The following is a 17,212-nucleotide window of genomic DNA, read 5'->3' as shown; positions in this document are numbered from 1 at the left end:
TTTGGCCAATTGTCTTTGCGCACGACGCGTTTTTAGTTTTTTTCCCGCAACAACTTTTTCACCAATTTTTTGTCACCTTAAGATACATTTGGCTTGTGTCTGGAGACTATTAGGGACGCCGCCTGCATCTGCGTGAAGGAGTACCCGCAGTGGGTGTGTGAGTCGTGTGTTATATATATATATATATATATATATATAGAGTGAGAGGGGGCGCATTCGTGCCTACCTTTTTATGTTCACCCTCTCGCCTAGATCGGACGGAGAAGGAATTGGAGAAATGTTTTTTTTTTCATTTTAACTCCATTCACCTACCATTAGGGCGTATTTATACGCCACGTCCTCCAGGGCGGCATTCACTGCGGAAATTCGCGAAAATAGGGCTTCGTTCTTTTGTTCAATTTTGTGCAATCTCTCCAGGTGTACCTCCGCTTCTGGGGGCGTCAATCGGGGTCGAAAAAAAAGAAAATAACATATAAACAAAACAAAATGATCATAAGGATGGCACAACTGGGTTGGCAACGTTGGCCACGCGCGGGGCGGAGGCGGATCCACCACAGGCAGACAAACAGACGGCAGGTAGACACACAGGCACACTCTTACCCGATATTTTGTAGCTGTTTATGTGCTCCTTTAGCTGCATAATTTTTTGAACTTGCTGGCTGTAAGTTTTCATGAAGTCCAGGTGAGACAAAATGATGTTCCGCTTGTACTCAAAAGTATTGTACACGTCAAGGATACTGTTGCTGTGGATGTAGATGTAGAAGTCGTTGTCTGAGGAGGGGGCAGGAGAGGAAGTGGGGTACGGTTAGGTGAAGGCCAATTCGTAGGAAGATTCTCCACAGTGTAAAAATCAATGTGGGGAAAATGTATTTTCCACCTGCAAGGAATGCATGAATGGTGCGAAAGACGCAAAAGAGGCACGAGGGTGTAATCCCCATTGCTTCCCTTTTTTTTTTTTTTTTTGCCCCCTTTTAAGCATTACATTGGGCATAGATGTCATGGAAGAACTCCTTTGCGATCTGCTGCAGAATCAACTTGATGGTGCAAATGTGAACAGCTATGCTGTTCTTGTGCCCGTGCTTCTTAATCAGTTCCACAACCTCCTCTTTGTGCGTACCCAGGAGATCTTCGGGTTGGGAGAAAAAAAAAAATTATATATAACATTAACGCGGCGTTACGCGTGTGCAACATAATGAGATTTTCTTATGACTACACTTGAGTATTGGCACAGGTATTCTAACCCGTCGACACATTTTCCAGACGGGACCTTATTTCATTGTAGTCCTCTTCGTCTTCTCTGCTTTGTTCAGCTTGCTGTTCCTCATCATCACCATAGTGGTCATGGTGGTCATGACGGTCATCATCAAAACTAACAATAGGTTTATTAATATTGTTGTTCTCTCTACTACCTTCGACTGTTTTTACGCCACTACCAAATGATGTCCCATCTTTACGAAGCCTTTTTGCGTCGCTTCCTTTTTCATAAAATTTTATGCTACCTATAGCTTGTTCTATTTTGATCATCCTATTTGTGAGATTTTCTAAAAGGGTTTTTTTCTCTGCAGCGTTTAACTTCATTTTCGGGAGGATATAAAACAAGAGCAACTATATTGTTGTTTCTGTGAGGGGGGGTCTTATACATTCAAAGGGAATCTTGCGAGGGTCAAGCGAAGCAGTCGTCTTTTTTTTTTTTTTTTTTTTTTTTTTTTTTTACGCTGAAGCGGCAAGTAGCGGCTTACAAATTGTTACTACTAGCATACACACATGTGTGCGTAGTTTGGCATGTAAACATAAACCCTTGTGTGTGGACATGTCCTCGCAGTGGTGACGGTTAAAACAAAAATTTCATTTGTCACTCCTGCTTATTTCCCACGGGTTGCTTAACAGCACGCTGGTATGTGCGTACACACCTGTAGTGCATGCACTATGGGAAAAACCACAGAAAGCCGTCCCAACGGAATGCAGAAAATGGCAAAGAAAATCACGATTGGGGATAAATCTCAATTTTTGTTTTTTTTGTTACCAATTCGTTTTATATTTTCCCTTAAAGAGTAGAGCGGTATGCTGTAAGAATAATACCACAGTTGTGGTACAACACGGATATGTGACCCTTGGGAAGAGCACACGCGGAAAATCAAAGCGAACAAAAAAAAAAAAAAAAAAAAAAAAAAAAAAAAAAAAAAAAAAAAAAAAAAAAAATTAATAATAAAAAAAAAATTCATGTTGCTAACAAATTGGGTCAACTTTCACCCTGCACACGTTTTGTGCCATGTGGTTCCATCCGCTTGAATGGCTCCTTTCAAGCATTGCAATTTTGCAACTGGCGATTTTATCAAATAGCAGTTTTGTCAATGGGTAGCTTTCCCACCGCGCAGTTTTGTAACCCTTGTTCGTGCCGCTAAGCATGCACATTTTCATGCCCTCGCGCATTCGCGCCTTCTTCTGGCACACTCCTTTTTGTGCGCAAAATTGGCAGAGGGGCCTCCGCGAGACAAAAACTGCGCGCTCGCGTGGGGCAGGAAGGTTCCCTTGAAGGTAGCTGGGAGGGCCCTTCCATCCCCTCCGCTCTAAGCATGCCACATTCCACGTGTCCAGAGACTCAGACGTGTGGTCCACAAAAAAGCGCAGCTACGAAGAGGCAAATGGGCAGCGGCACGTATGTAGCTGCAATAACGTAGCCACTAACCGCTAATTGATAATCGCTAATCGGCCCCTGTGTGGGCTGACTTGGCGGAATCGCCCAGGTGTGCAGCGCAAAAATAAACATGGCGAGAGGAAGCCCGTTCCCCTCAAAAAAAAAACTAAAGGCGAATGAGGCCGTCCAGTGCAAAGGACGCCGGCAAAATGAAGCCAATCCGATGGAGACAAATTTTCTCGTAACGCAAAAAAACAAAAAGGGAAACTTGGAAAAGTACACATACGGAAAGGTCTGGCTATACAATAAAATAAATAGCCTATACACACAGTTTAACATGTTTAAGATGAGCATTCAAAGGGGTGACCATCGCGAGCAGAAGGGGAAGCGTCCAATCATCAGCATGATGAACAAGAAGAGAGGCGAAGCCCAGCGCTACACACATGAACACAAAAATGTTAAAACAAAAAAAAGGAAATTCGCTGACACTTCAAATGAACACAATGCAGAAGCGGGACAGACAGAAAGAAAAAATCAGTCGACGACGTTCCATCATTTGGAAATATTAAAATCGCTACTTTGTATTTACCAGTTTTACACGACGGATGATGGTAGTGGCGACATGGGTCTCCCTCCCGTGGGGGGCGCAGAAAATGGCGGCGTCCAAAATGGTATCAAACATAATGGCACCGCTCAAAATGGCACCGCTCAAAAGTACAATTTTCAGGACAATGAAAAATACAACAAAAGTCTAAGTGACATTTTCTCCTCCATTGTAAATGACAAGTGTGGCTTCTTTTTTATATTCAATGCAATATTCTTTACAAACTTAAAAAACTTTTATTACTTTGTCGATATAATAAACGTGTTAAATTATTTGGGGAATGGAAAGACCATCAAGGGGAGGGGTGGACATATGGAGAAGGACATTTTAATATATGAGCAAATTGCGTCATTTGTAGAAAACTGCTACTGCTGTTTTGTAAATGACGTAGATAATGGATGCAACTGTTGGGCCTTCAATCAGACCTGTCCCAGTGGGAAAAGTACAAGGATAACGCATACAAGGAAAATTAATTCCGATAAGGTAGAAAAGATTAAAAATAAATTAAAGGAACTTAAGAAGGAAAAGTCACACGAAGAATTGCTCTTCATCTCTATGAATGAATGTAATAAAAAAATATTCCATGAGTTTTGTAAAATCCCAGATTTGTTTTGCGACATGACGGAAATTAGCGAGTATAGCAGGAGTGAGCCCTCCAAGGAGAAATACTCCCCAAGTGATTATGCTCCGAGCGAAATTATTCACGCACAGAGCAGCACTGAATTGAGCAAAAAAAGCCTGGGAAGGAAAAGCACTCTTGTACTTTACAACCAAAGTGATTACACTAAGTCAGGAACATATGATGATTCAAGAACCGGTAGTCTACACATTTTGAAAAATTCCCTTTCGATGAAGTCCGAGGTGTATCCTTTTCTTGGGTTTCTCCACAAGAACAACTCGTACAGCCTTGCCAAGGGAGACCCTCAACTGAAGGGGGAAATGCCATCCGTCCGCAGCTACCCCAATCAGCAAACTTCCAACCTTGTTAACACAAATGAACATGCGCAAAAGGGATATAACATAAAGAATTTCTTCGCGAATTTATTTAAATATGGGCAGGCGAATGAGCATCCAAAAGGAACTACACTTCCTGCTGAACAGAGCCTACCCAAATTGGAGATCAATGAGGAGATCGCAGAAACTAATCACCTTGAAATTGGAAAAACAGAAAACGGCACTCTTCGCGTAGGAAGCAACGCAGAGGGGGAAGCAGACAAAAGTGACCAATCCAGTTGTGACGAAGAGGAGGCAAAACAATCGGTTGACAGCCACCTAGAACAGGGCTGCCCTACTGTTAAGGAGCCAAGCAACATGGCCCCTATTACCGAGCATTCTGGAAAACAAAGCTCGGCAAGCTCCTCCCTCTCGCAGTCGTCTGCAGAAGAGGAGCAGAGTAACAGTGAGGAGGCGAATGATGAATTGTCACAAGTAGAAGACACTGCTGGGGAGAAAGAGGAAGATGCGCAAGTGGAACCCCTCAATGAAGACAAAACTGAGCAGGACCTACCGAACAACCCCGACATGATGGAGGAAAAGAACATTGAACAGAATGACGGAAAGGAGAATTACCATCACCTATGTGAAGGCGAGGATGGCGGAGCAGCGACGGAGGAGAAGTCCCAACAAGAAATTTTATTGTGCCCCCCAGAGACAGAAATGAGTCAAGTGAACAAAACGGAGAATCACGATGGTGAAGAAGTGGACGCGGCACTTGGGGGCGAACCGCATGAACAGGGTCCACTCGAATGTAACGAAATGGAGGAAAATACAATTAAAGACAAAGTCAACGATGATGGTAAAAACGAGTTGGAAACGTTCACAGAAGAAAACAGCGGAGCAGAAGTATTTTCAAAAAGTTTGATGGAGAGCGATGAACCCAATAAATCCCAAATTGAGAATGAGAACAAATTAGTGGACAATGCAGAGAGTGGAGTTTCCCCAGGACAGATGCAGAATGAGGGAGGTGCAACGGAAGGGCTGCATTCGGGGAGTAGTAACCCTAATGGAGAGGCAGAGATCAGCGAGCAAAGCGGAACTGGATTGATTTCCATAGCAGGTGAGGGCAAAGGCAATGATGTTGTAGGGTGCCAGGGAGAACAGTTGGTGGACCCTATAGATGAGCTCGACGAACGTACGAGTGAGCATGATGGCGCGGAAAGGGAAAGTGCTGGTGAGTGTGTCAATGGGGAAGACGCTGCAAATGAGAAAATCTCATCCAAGGAGGACCAAAAGGAGGAAAATGGCTCCCTGGAACCTCCTCAAAAAAAACAGCGTACAGAGGAGGCGCAAAATGTGGAACTCAACGATCAAGTGAGCCAATCGGAGAAGGCGGACAATGCGAACACCCCAGAGGATGACCACTCCATTTCGAGTGCGGATGATGATGATGAGGATGATGAGGAAGACGACTCCGATGAACTGGACAACGACGAGGAGGAAGATGATGAAGCAGGGGAAGATGAGTACGATCAAGACGAAGATGAAGAAGAAGTAGAAGAAGAGGAGGAAGAGTGTAACCAAGCGGACGCCGCATCGGACGACGATCACATCGTGCACTTCCTCAAGTCTAACAGAGGCAACCAGGACAGGGGCTGGTACGCGGAGTACCTGCGGAACCTACTGCGGTGTGACAAAAAATGCACTGTGGAAAATCACGCGCAGGAGAAAGACCTGTTCCTCAGCAAGGTGAAAAAATTAAGTAACTTGGTAAAGTACAAAAAGTTTAAAGAAAAGTACACCAACGAGTGGGAACAAAAAATAGCGCTATTCAAATGTGACAAATTGAGAAGGGCGTATAGAATTTTCCTGGCGATTATATTTTCCATCGTAAAGGAAATTAAAGAATTGAAAAGGGAGCTGAAAGATATGAGTCAATTTGTTTTTATCAATTCGGGGATTGAAAATTATTTAAACGAAAATAATATCTCAACGGCGAGAAGAAAGAAGGAGAGCGGTGTAGGGGCAAACCGCTTCAACGACTACCACCTGGGGAGTGACAGCGGTTACGGCGGCGACAACGTGATAAATAGCTTCTTCCTGAGGAAGGCGTTCTCAAGTGAAGATTCCGAAAAGAAAACAAATGGAGAAAAAAAAAAAAAAAAAAAATACATTTCCTATGTCCCACTAAAAAATTACCACATCTTATTTCAATCGATTAAAGAAATATTCAATGAACAAAATGTGCAAGACAAATTAGCACACATTTCATACTACATCGAGCTGGACAAAGATATTCCTCCCTACTGCAGCTTATTTTTTCGCCAATTTAAAATTAAGAAGCAAGTCTTATTTCACATTCAAAGCTTATATAGCAACTCAGTACCCACTGTGCCATGTGTAAACATGTTCATCGCTTGTTTGAATTACAATTATTCTAATGTACTTAAAAAAAAATTCGTTTTTCAAAGCGAATTGAATAATAGTTATTTGGCTAAGTTCCCCTGCGTATACTGTTGCAACGTTCAAATTGTGAGGCATGTGGATTTTTTAAAATTAAAAGAAACATGCCACAGGATTATTAAAGAGAATAAAATTCACCAACTCTTTGTTGATCACCTTTCTTCCTCCTTACTAGACGAATCGTATTTTATTGTACCATTTTTTACTTCTTATGGAAAATTTTTAATGGTTATAAAAAGTAACAGGAGTAGCAACCCGGATTCTTCTTCAACAGATGTTTTACAAAATAAAAATTGTATCACTTATGACATTCTTATTAACAGCTTTGTCTTCCCCAATGGAAGTAGCTTCCAAGCCATTGTTCACTTGTCTTATGTCTTTGTAAACACCCTTCGTGATTTTTTCAAGACGAGGAATTCCGATGAGAACATCCCCGAGATTTCGTTCCTCAGCTTGCCCCACGTGGACAAGCAGCAGCTTCTTCACCACGAGATTGAGTCCGCGGCCAACCGCACGGACATCATCATTAACGTGCTATTCCTGCTGGAGTCCTTCTTCAAGTGAGTCAAGCAGAATCGCTTCTCCCGCGCCGGATGTTTGCACCCGTTTCTATTTCCCTTTCCTCGTTTATGTTTTGCTTGCCCCACGTCCCACTCAATTTACCGCCCCCCCCCTTCTTCCCCCCCGCAGCAACACGAAAAAGATGAAGGCCCCCGCGGAGTTCAACCAAGGACTGCGCTTCCTCTACATTATCAGGCTGCTCGAATTTTTCCACCAAAAAGGCAATTTGTGAAGGGAACAAAAAAGGGGAAGACAATTTGTGGTATCCAATCTGCGCGTGCACTTTTTTTTTTTTTTTTTTTTTTTTTACGTTTTTCCCCTTGGCGCATTATAAAGAAATATTTTTCCAAAACAGCCGCGTCATTGTTGCGACACCTATTTTGAAATAAGGAGGATTACACAGGAGCCGTACGTCTTGTACCCCCCTGCTGAAGTTAACCCACGTGTGACCAACTCGTTTTAATGTTAAATTTGTTAAGGCACCCCTCCAGTTCAGCCTTTGTCCTAATTTCTCCTGTGATGTTTCAAAAAATTGCGGACTTGGCTCCGGTTTTTTTTTCTTGCAGCGAAGCGAAAAAGGTAAATCGTTTTACTTGGTGGTAGTATTAAAAGGGGTTGTAATCCGTACGTGTTGAGAAATGACAAAAAAAAAAAAAAAAAAAGCAAACAATCGAATCGAATAGAAACGAATAGAATGGAATAGAGTCGGATGGATGGACACAAAATGGGGCCAGTTGCACCACGTGTAACAAAACAACAGGGGGGAAAATCATCAAATAATAAGGGGACGTTGCCGTAGAACTAATTAGACTGTCAAACGAGAGCAAAGCTCTTATTAAATGAAGTGGATGCATGCCAGACATGAGATGCGCGCCGTGTGCACAATACGACGCGCGAAAGACAAATGGTACAATTTTCCCTTGGGGGCAAACGATTAGATCGGTACACCCTGGGGCGGACAGTGCATGTGTGTATGCTCTTGTGTGGAGGGAAGGTGCACCTGTGAATTGCCTCACCACTAATTCGGAATTTTGAAAGTGGCATATATGGGGAAGTGGTCACTAGGGTGATGCATATGAATACATTTGTAAGGAATAAAGCCCAGGAACGATTTTATAATCTTAATTGGCTTGTATTCCTTTTGAATAGCTGTCTGCGGTACGAGGGTCTTCACATCAGAGTCGCTACTTACCAATATGTAGTCTAACGTGTGCTTATATATAAAGGAGTAATCACGCTCCATATGCATGCAGTAGTCGTTGAGGTATGAATCGAAGGTCGTCTCGAGTGCATTCTTCGTCACGTAGCTGTTTAAGCAACCATTGGACAGTACTTTTTCAAAAAATAATTTATCTAAATCATACCTAATATTAAGATCACCAACAAAAAAAAGGGGTTCATTTTTTCTTATATGAAAACTTGGTGTTCCATTATATACCCAGTTGCTCAATTCATTCAATTGCTTCCATCTGCAATTCTGCTGATCACTTGTATCTCCTGCTTGCAAATGAGTCGCTATCACATTCACTGGTTTATTATGAACAAAACATTTTAAATAAATTGCACCCTTTGTGCAAAACATATCTGGAAATTTACAATCACTAAATATTAATGCGTGATTTTGCATAATGGGGTGTTTGGAAAAAACGATGACTCCTCCGTTTAGGATTTGATAAAATTTTGTCTTCCCTGATACAGAATCGAAGCTGCTCGCTGCATTGTGCTGTTTTTTTTTGTTCCTATCGTCCCCCTTTTGCTCTTTTACATTTTGTCCATTCCTCACACTGTTAGATATGCTCGTTTTGGCATCGCTGGTAATGTCGCAAATGGCGTTTGTGAGAGCCCCTTCCGCGTTGTTACTACTTATTGTGCTCAAATTACCATCTGTGCAGTAACTACTCCGTGTGCGCAAATTTCCATCTGCTCGGTAACTACCCTGTATGCTCAACTTACCATCCTTCTTGCTGTCCCCCTTGGTGCTTTGCAGAGTATGCGACTTATCGCTCAGTTTGTCTGCGCCAACGGCGTCCCTACTATTCAAGTTCACATTTTGCCCTTCCCCCTGGATGGCCATTTCGTCATCCGTTTCACTGCACTGTGCTTCTTTGTCGTTATGCCCGCCCCTACTATTCGTCCCCGCCTCCAAATTGTGATGGTTTGGCTTTCCCTTTATCTTTTTTCCCCTTTCAAGCCCGCAGTGGAACGATAGAATGCACCCCGAATCTTCCCTGTTGTCCGTGTCACTGGAATCCAGGTTTAGCGTCTCATCCTCTTCCTCCTGGTCGTTATGGTTTGTGTCACTTGAGTTAAGGGACGACGTTTCCTGTTCCCTTGGAGTGGCTTCTCCTAATGTGGCTACTTCCGAGGGTGCCACCTTCGTGATGACGAACTTCCTGTTCAGGTCCCCTGGGGCTGCCCTTGCGCCGTTCTCGACCTGCACGATGGAGGTGCTACACCTCCCAGACTCCTCACACTTGCTCCCAATCACATTAGTATGGTACGGAAATTTATCCTTCACTTTTCCCTTGGTAAGCACGTCATAGCAATTCTTTGTGAACACTTCGTTTAGAACAAGAATATCTATGTCGTACAGATCATCCAGGAAGCATATGTAATCAATTACCGCATTTTGTCTGGTCGATAAATTTAACTTATTGCTCAAAGGAACGGACAGCATTTGAACATTGTACGACATAATGGTTACTTTTGTGTCTGTAGAGGAGTCTGAGGTATCCATTTTTTTCTTTTTTTTTTGGCCTGATACTCTGTCGGTGCGGAAGCTTCCAGCTACGTGTATGTGCCGATGGGCCTATATGTATATAAGCCCATACGCTGAAACAACCGAATGGGCGATTTTGGCCGTGGAGCGATTGTATATCACTCTACTGTGTATTAGTGCCTCCGGATCATTCCTATTCTATATAGTAGGTTTTCTACTTCTCCTACCCTATGCGTGTTGCTGTGTTCATACGTATTGAAAAGGGGATGTATGGCGCTGTCTCGTACCTACACTTCGTATAATGAAGAGCAGTTACCTTTTCTTTAGATTGGCTCCGTCGGCTGCTTCTATAATAATCATATGCTTCTCTCACTATATGTTCTATCCTACGAACCCTTCTACAACATATAGATAGGCTTTATTTTTCGCCTTGCTTAATTTCCTACCTTTGCAGGCGCACAACAAAAAAAAAAAAAAAAAAAAAAAATCACAAACTCCCAGAAAGGCAATTATAACCGTAACTACGACTTAGCTGCTTCTACGCATCAAGGGTTTTAGGCGCCATATAGAATGTTGCTTACGACGCTGTGCACAGAAGAACAAAATTGGTTCACTGGACTTGGCTTAATTTGACAGTACTTGTTTTGACTAAATTTAATTTAATTTGAATTAATTATTATTATTATTTTCCCCAGTGGATCCCCCCTTGTTTTAACAAGTTTGTAGAATTTCCATTTAAGAAAAAATTATTGGCAATTTAGCCAATGTTACAAAAAGCTCTCGTTTTTCTACATAAAAAAATAGAAAAACAGGTAAAAGCGTACAAACAAAAAAATGACATGCGTGAATTATATACATGTGTAGGGGATATTATATTTTTATTGTTATATTTTTTTTTTTTTTTTGTACATGCACGCTTTTGCGAATATACATTTTTAACTTTTTCAATGACACAAAATAGATGGAAATGAACAGATAGTTGTAAATGTCGTTTCCCTAATTTTTTTTTTATTTTCCTATTGCAGATCCGTGATCACATCAAATGGGCAGTGCATAAAGTACACGTTAATCCTGGCATTGCCAATTAGCTTAATGTCATGCTTTTTTACTGCAGAGCCATGTCACTATGAGCTCTTTACACACACAAATGGTCGCGCCTTGAGCGCATGTAATATGCTGCTATATGTATATACTCGCGTTTGTATATGCACATCACTGAGAAATAAGCAAATGTAATATATAAAGAAAAAAATATATATATTCTTTTTTTCATTCCTTTTTTTTTTTTTTTTTGTCCCCTTTATATATTTTCTCTGTACATTTTTTTTTTTTACATGAAAGAAGGTTCCCGCATCCTGCTCAAAAATGATATCCCTGTAAAATTATCCTCTTCCGAAAAAAAAAAAAAAAATAAACGAGTTCCTGGCTTAACAATGCTTAAAAGGTGTAATTTATGAATGAGAGATTTACAAAAAACTTCCTTTTTTTTTTTTTTTTTTTTTTTTTTTGTTATGTGAAATTTATGCCAGTTTTTACTTGCCCTTGTCGAAAAAATGGCATTACAAAAACAAAAAACAAAAAAAAAATTGTTGGAAACAAATGGAGGTCTTTTTTTTTTTTTCCTCTCCCCATTTAACACTTTACATTTTGCGTTATTAAAGGATAAAAGTCGGTTGTAATGACAAATCCGTTCTCTTTGCAAATGTGCAAAGTGACATTTTTCCACAAGGAGTTCCCCTGACCATGCGACCTTATTGTATACTTATAAACTGCTGAAGGTAGTAATGTGTGTTTTACATATAGCTTCTTCCAGCGAAGCCATGTCAGGCAGGTTTTTTTCACCCTTTGGGAAAAAAAAAAAAAAAAACACAATAAAATGAAACAAACATAATGTAAAAAAAAGGAGTGAAATGCCAATTTTCCTATTTCGCGCAATTTTAAGGAGGAATTATTAAGACTGCTTGTCCATTTTCTTCTTTTCCTCCCTCTCCATATCTACATATAAACACACATGTGATTTTTTATGCCCAAATGTCCACGGTGCATGTGATTGTGGGGGGATGGCGAAAGCAGCGCTCAACGGAAACAATAATTGCGCGCGGCACTGTTCTACATGTATTTCCAGCAAAGCGCAAAAAGGGAGAAAAACACACATAAAAAAAATGACGTTAAAAAAAAAGAGCACTAAACACAGCGCTAACACGCAACGCTAAAAAGGGGAACAGGCTAAACGGCCATTTAGCTATTCAAAAAATTATTAACCAAAAGGAACACTCGAACGATCGAATAAACAGCGGAAGTGAACAGACGGGGGGTACCCACGTCGTCAAGTGGGAAAAAATAATTCAAAACCACTTCGCCTTCAAAAAATTTGTCACTATCACAGGTGTAAATGATGTAAAAGGGTAAAACGGAAAAAAAAAAAAAAAAAAATCACAAAAAAGAGGAAAAAAAAAAAAAAAAGGAAATTTACCTTTACACTGTTGGAAAAATATGGCACTTCAACCGCGTCGCGAAAGAGATGGAAATTCCAACTGCGTTTACTCGTACACATACGTTTAACCCGAACCCCGCCGTGAAAAGCGCTTCTCCAAGCGATACTATGTACAAGTTCGTATTGTTATAAAAGTACAGGTACAGCGTTATCCCATCTTGGCATGCTATATGCGCACATTACGGCATCGTCACTTGGCCACTCTGCTGCGTCACTTTTATAAACTGCGATGGCCGTGTGAAAGGTGTGTGTACATAATTAGGAAACTTGTACATCGCGTTGCGCATGTCATTCCAGAGGCCACGTCACTGGTGCGTGTAACCCCGATTTTGCAGCGGTGGGGAAAAAAAAAAAAAAAAATACACATGTGTATATAACTACATGTATGTATATACATACATGTAGTTATATACACTTGGATGCATACTTGAAGTGCTCGCGGGCAGCGCTGCGTTTTGCAAATGACGGAACGCGATTAGGCAATTGCGCCGTGCCTTGAAATTTTTTCGACTGAAAAAAATTGCGCACCAGTATTCTATAAGTAAAAAGAGCACAAACGGGTGGTGTACCCATATGGTTGACAATCGCGCCCAGGTGTAGCGAAGTAGGCAGGAATCAGGTACAGCAAAGAAATGTCACAAAAGGTTTGTGAAGGGATGGCCAAGGGTTACTGAAAAATCTCAAGAAATAGAAAAAAAGAAAAAGTGTAGAACTGCATATGGAATTATTTTCACAATTTTGCGCCCGTGCCCTCTGTGATTTTCCTGGACCCACGTCTCTTCTCCTTTCTTCTCACTCAGGAACACAAGATCGATGAGTTAAGAAAACCATTTTTCCCCCGCTTGAACGCATTGTGGGAAGGAAAGTCTGGGGTGTTGTCGCGAGTGCATAATCCCTCATATGTGTGCAAGTATATGTACAAACCGCTGTACTGTCGCAGTACACATAGTTCGCCTCTGGACGAAGGCCATTCGAGCACATACAAATAGCCTCAACCGCTTTGTAAATTTGCTTGGGAAGGCCCATGTGCATATTGCCCATGCGTAGATGAGCATTTGGAAGAACACATAGACCCATTGTGAAAGGCAAAAAGGGAAAGGAAGTACATACTCTTTTTATAAGATGGACTCCACTAGCGGAGGTACGTCTTCCCCCCCACTCCTATCTTTAGTTGCGCTTGGTCAGCCAACCAGGTGCCTTATTCGGCCTATACTAATATGCGCCATTTAATGTACACACGTGTTTTGTTCTGTTGTGTTATCACACCCTACCAACATATCGTTTTTTTCTTTCCTTTTTTCCCTCATTCTTCACCCCCCCCCCCCTGCAGACAACGTCATAAGCATAAATGTCGGAGGGACGATTTACATGACGACCCTCAACTTGATTTGCAAATACAGGAATTCTCGTCTATGTGAAATTGTTTTAGGTAGATTTGGAAATTTTGTCTAAAAGGGAGAAAGACTGTTCACGTTGTTCTTGTATCACCAAGTGGATGACGTAAAAGTGCACTCTGCTTCTTTCTCTTCCTGAGTGGTAAATATTGCTGCTGTCTTTGCTACATGTACTTCTAACCCTTTGGACCCTTTGCAGAAAAACTGAAGGCCTTGCCGGACTTCGACAGTAAGCGCCCCCTATACACAAAAAGTTTAAACAGGCTAACATATTTGGTGTTTTTTTTTTTCCCAGCTTTTAATTCTTTCACGACCCACCCCTTTTTTGCGTAGCCAACCAGAACAGGAAGGAAATATTCATCGACCGAAATGGTTTGTATTGCACGAGGGGGGAATAGCGACAAGGTGTATACCTCTACACCATCGTTGCGATTCCTATATTAGCACCTTTACGTTTTGTTGCTGTGTCTTCTTGTTTATGTGAGCCCATGTGGGTTCATAATGTAAATGCATGCCTGCGTTTGATGGAATGGTTCCATTGGACAAGTGTGCACGTTTTAATACCTATACGCCGCTCATTCGCGCTGGACGCTATGTACCGCTCCATTCCGCTGTACACTCATTTGCAGGAAGCAGGTTCGAGTACATTTTGGACTTCCTGCGAGACGGAGTTCTGATATGCGAAAATGACATCAACGTGTTGACGAGGATACTAATCGAAGCTGTGTACTTCAAATTGTCTTCCCTCATAAAAATTTTAAAGAAAAAAATCGAATTATTGTATTCAAACATGGGAAATAATGTAAACAAGAATATTTTTAAAAACATCATTGGCACACTTGAAGAAAAAAAAAATAATAAAATAAAAAGCAAAGCAAAAAATAATAGCATATCTAGAATGCTAAACAAAATTTCTGCTCAAATTAAAAAACACAACGAAATGAAATGTTGCACTGTTAAAAAAAAAAAAAAAAAAATTCACAACGTCCATTTTTTGAACAAGATAAATTTATTAACCGAATTGAATGACGAAGATAAGTCTCCCACGAAGGAGTGCACACTATTGTCTACTGTTCCAGTGGACAACTGCAAAGAAGAAAAACAATATGTGTCTACAAAGCACCAGGGGGAGAAAGTAAAAAATGACGAACAGCTTGAAGGTAATAATGTAGACGAATTGAACTTGGGGTATAATATACCAAAAATTATTCTGCCCAATTCGTGTCCTCCAGGAACACAAACCAAAATGGTTGACTACAATATAACAAATAATTTCATAAATGAGGAAGACAAATTGAAGAGTAAAAATAATGCCAATGGTTCCACTAGGATAAATTGCTTACTTAAAAATATCGAACGGAAGGAATACTCCCCCATCCATCTGTCACCCAATTGGCATTTAAAAAATCGAGACAGCAAAAAGCTTTCCTTCGCAGAGAGCACCAGTATTTTTATCTACGGAAAAAAAAGTTATCCCACGTTGCGTGTTCAGCGCGTTATATTTTTTGTGCAATGCAATACAACGCAAATCCTATGTTAACAGCTCTTATTATTTGCCCCCCCCCCCGTTCTTATGCTTTATCTCATTATTTTTTTTTTCTTCTCTCCTCTCCCACACACAGATGAGACAGCCCAGAACGGGACCAACGACACCGTAGGCACCTCCACGGAGAGCCTAAGCAAAAGCTTGTCTCCGAGCAGCATTGGAGGTGCGAACTATTCAGGCTACTCCAGAGTGGCGAATTACGCTAACAGTAGCAGGGATGTGGATAAGGCATGCTACAAATATAATAATTATACATATAACAATTCGAACAACCCTAGTGGGAAAATTTTAGTTTACTCCGAAATTGACGACATTGAAGAAACGTCCCCCTTCCCAATATTGTCCAATGTCAATTTGGGGGAGCAGATATTCAGCACGACGGTGGATTTTTAGTGTCCCCTTCGATCAGTTTGTTTGTGCGCGTTGTATTGTGTGTACATGGCGATGTTGTAGTGTGGCATCATGCGCACTTTTAACCCGGCGCAAAAACGCACTTCTCCTTTTCCCTTCGCCAGAAAATATTTTGTGATCTTTTTTAATCCCTTTTTTGTATTTTTAATTTTTTTTTTTTTTTTTTTTTGGGAAAAAATGCATGATGTTTTGACCATTGTTCCATCCTAGTTGTAATTGTCCCTTGCCATTACGCGTTGCGTTGTGGGTAATGTGCACATATCTGCGCAGGTATGCTTTAATCTATCCGATCAAATGAGAAGATTTAAAAAAATTACGAAGAAGTAATATCTTATTGTAGGATTGGGGCGTATATCGAACAGCCCCAAATCCGTGTAGACATATCACAGGGCCCCATTTTTAAGGGGAGGATCCCAAAAGCGGCAAAAAAAGGGGCATGCCCAGTCGGACATGAAACAGGCGTTTTGCGTTGGGTCTACCCTGTTGGGGTGTATTACTCCTTTTTACATGTCCCAAGATTAACGCTCATGTATAGCAGTCGGATGAGCAATGTTGCCTACCCACCCCAAATTATACCCCTACGGAGTGCCACGCAGTGCTGCAAACGTTTTTTTTTTTATCCCCATCCTGCTACAATGATGCAGATGGGGGGAGGAATAACATGTGGCACGAACACAACCGCTTGTACATTAACGTGGAGCCATTCCCCTATATATGGGCATGAATGTAGAATGAGAAAATGGGGGAAGACCTGCACTTGGTCATTGCGCGCCTTCCCCGTATTAGTAATTACGACTTCTGAGGACACCCCAGGAAGGCACTTTTCCTCAGTGTTCACCCATGTGGGCATATTACAAACTGGGAAAGAAGCGTAAGAGTTGTTAAAGGACAGAAGAAAAGAGAGCACTGTGTGTTGTACATATGTACGATTGTGATTCAGATTAGGGTTCCACGTCAGAAAGGAAAAAAGGATAACGAGAAAAAAGGATTAGTCACTGTGGAAAGGTTCGTTCACATGAGACATTATTGCATCTTATAAGTTAAATAAGCACCCGGATTTGTATGGTATTCCTTCAAGTATACCCAAATTTCGTGTACATATACAGGTTAACCCTCCAACATGAGCATAGTATAAAACATATATGCCTTTACGTTTTCTCTCTTTCACGACGTGGGGCACTTAATAATATCTTGGGTGGGAAGGGTGAGGAGGAGTAGTAGTACTCGTCATCCACATGGGCAAATATCACTTTTTAGTTCCTCCGTTTTTTCCCACTTTTCGCTTTATATATGTGCAACTCTGGGGCGCACACAGAAACGCGCGCATAGTGTGGTAGACTCTTCAACCTAGCTGTACCTACCGTCACCCACGTTGCATGCAAAACCGAAATGATAAAAAACAAAAATAACAATAGTTTTTAAGGATTGCTCTACAATGAGTGAATGGTG

At 41.3% G+C, this 17,212-nt stretch overlaps 4 protein-coding genes across 4 annotated transcripts; 2 read left to right on the top strand and 2 right to left on the bottom strand.

Moving 5' to 3' along the window:
- Positions 1 to 77: 77 nt before the first annotated feature.
- AK88_01566 (uncharacterized protein) lies at positions 78 to 1,578 on the bottom strand (the record flags this gene model as incomplete). The annotated part of the gene is made up of 5 exons (XM_012479201.1): positions 78 to 128; positions 313 to 431; positions 601 to 771; positions 983 to 1,126; positions 1,242 to 1,578. 5 exons carry the CDS (start codon positions 1,576 to 1,578, stop codon positions 78 to 80), a joined length of 822 nt encoding a protein of 273 aa, XP_012334624.1.
- Positions 1,579 to 2,765: 1,187 nt separating this feature from the next.
- On the top strand, positions 2,766 to 7,431 carry AK88_01565 (uncharacterized protein; the record flags this gene model as incomplete). The annotated part of the gene is made up of 2 exons (XM_012479200.1): positions 2,766 to 7,198; positions 7,329 to 7,431. 2 exons carry the CDS (start codon positions 2,766 to 2,768, stop codon positions 7,429 to 7,431), a joined length of 4,536 nt encoding a protein of 1,511 aa, XP_012334623.1.
- A 786-nt stretch (positions 7,432 to 8,217) lies between these two features.
- AK88_01564 (uncharacterized protein) lies at positions 8,218 to 9,936 on the bottom strand (the record flags this gene model as incomplete). The annotated part of the gene is made up of 1 exon (XM_012479199.1): positions 8,218 to 9,936. The coding sequence occupies one exon, from the start codon at positions 9,934 to 9,936 to the stop codon at positions 8,218 to 8,220; it is 1,719 nt and encodes a 572-aa protein (XP_012334622.1).
- Positions 9,937 to 13,534: 3,598 nt separating this feature from the next.
- Positions 13,535 to 15,745, top strand: AK88_01563 (uncharacterized protein; the record flags this gene model as incomplete). Its single annotated transcript, XM_012479198.1, has 6 exons — positions 13,535 to 13,553; positions 13,743 to 13,841; positions 14,006 to 14,035; positions 14,140 to 14,178; positions 14,436 to 15,251; positions 15,429 to 15,745. 6 exons carry the CDS (start codon positions 13,535 to 13,537, stop codon positions 15,743 to 15,745), a joined length of 1,320 nt encoding a protein of 439 aa, XP_012334621.1.
- Positions 15,746 to 17,212: the final 1,467 nt, after the last annotated feature.

This window comes from Plasmodium fragile (assembly GCF_000956335.1).
Source record: "Plasmodium fragile strain nilgiri unplaced genomic scaffold supercont1.14, whole genome shotgun sequence".
Taxonomy (NCBI): domain Eukaryota; phylum Apicomplexa; class Aconoidasida; order Haemosporida; family Plasmodiidae; genus Plasmodium; species Plasmodium fragile.
The sequence above is the reverse complement of the archived record's forward strand: the minus strand, read 5'-3'. Positions and strand labels throughout refer to the sequence as shown.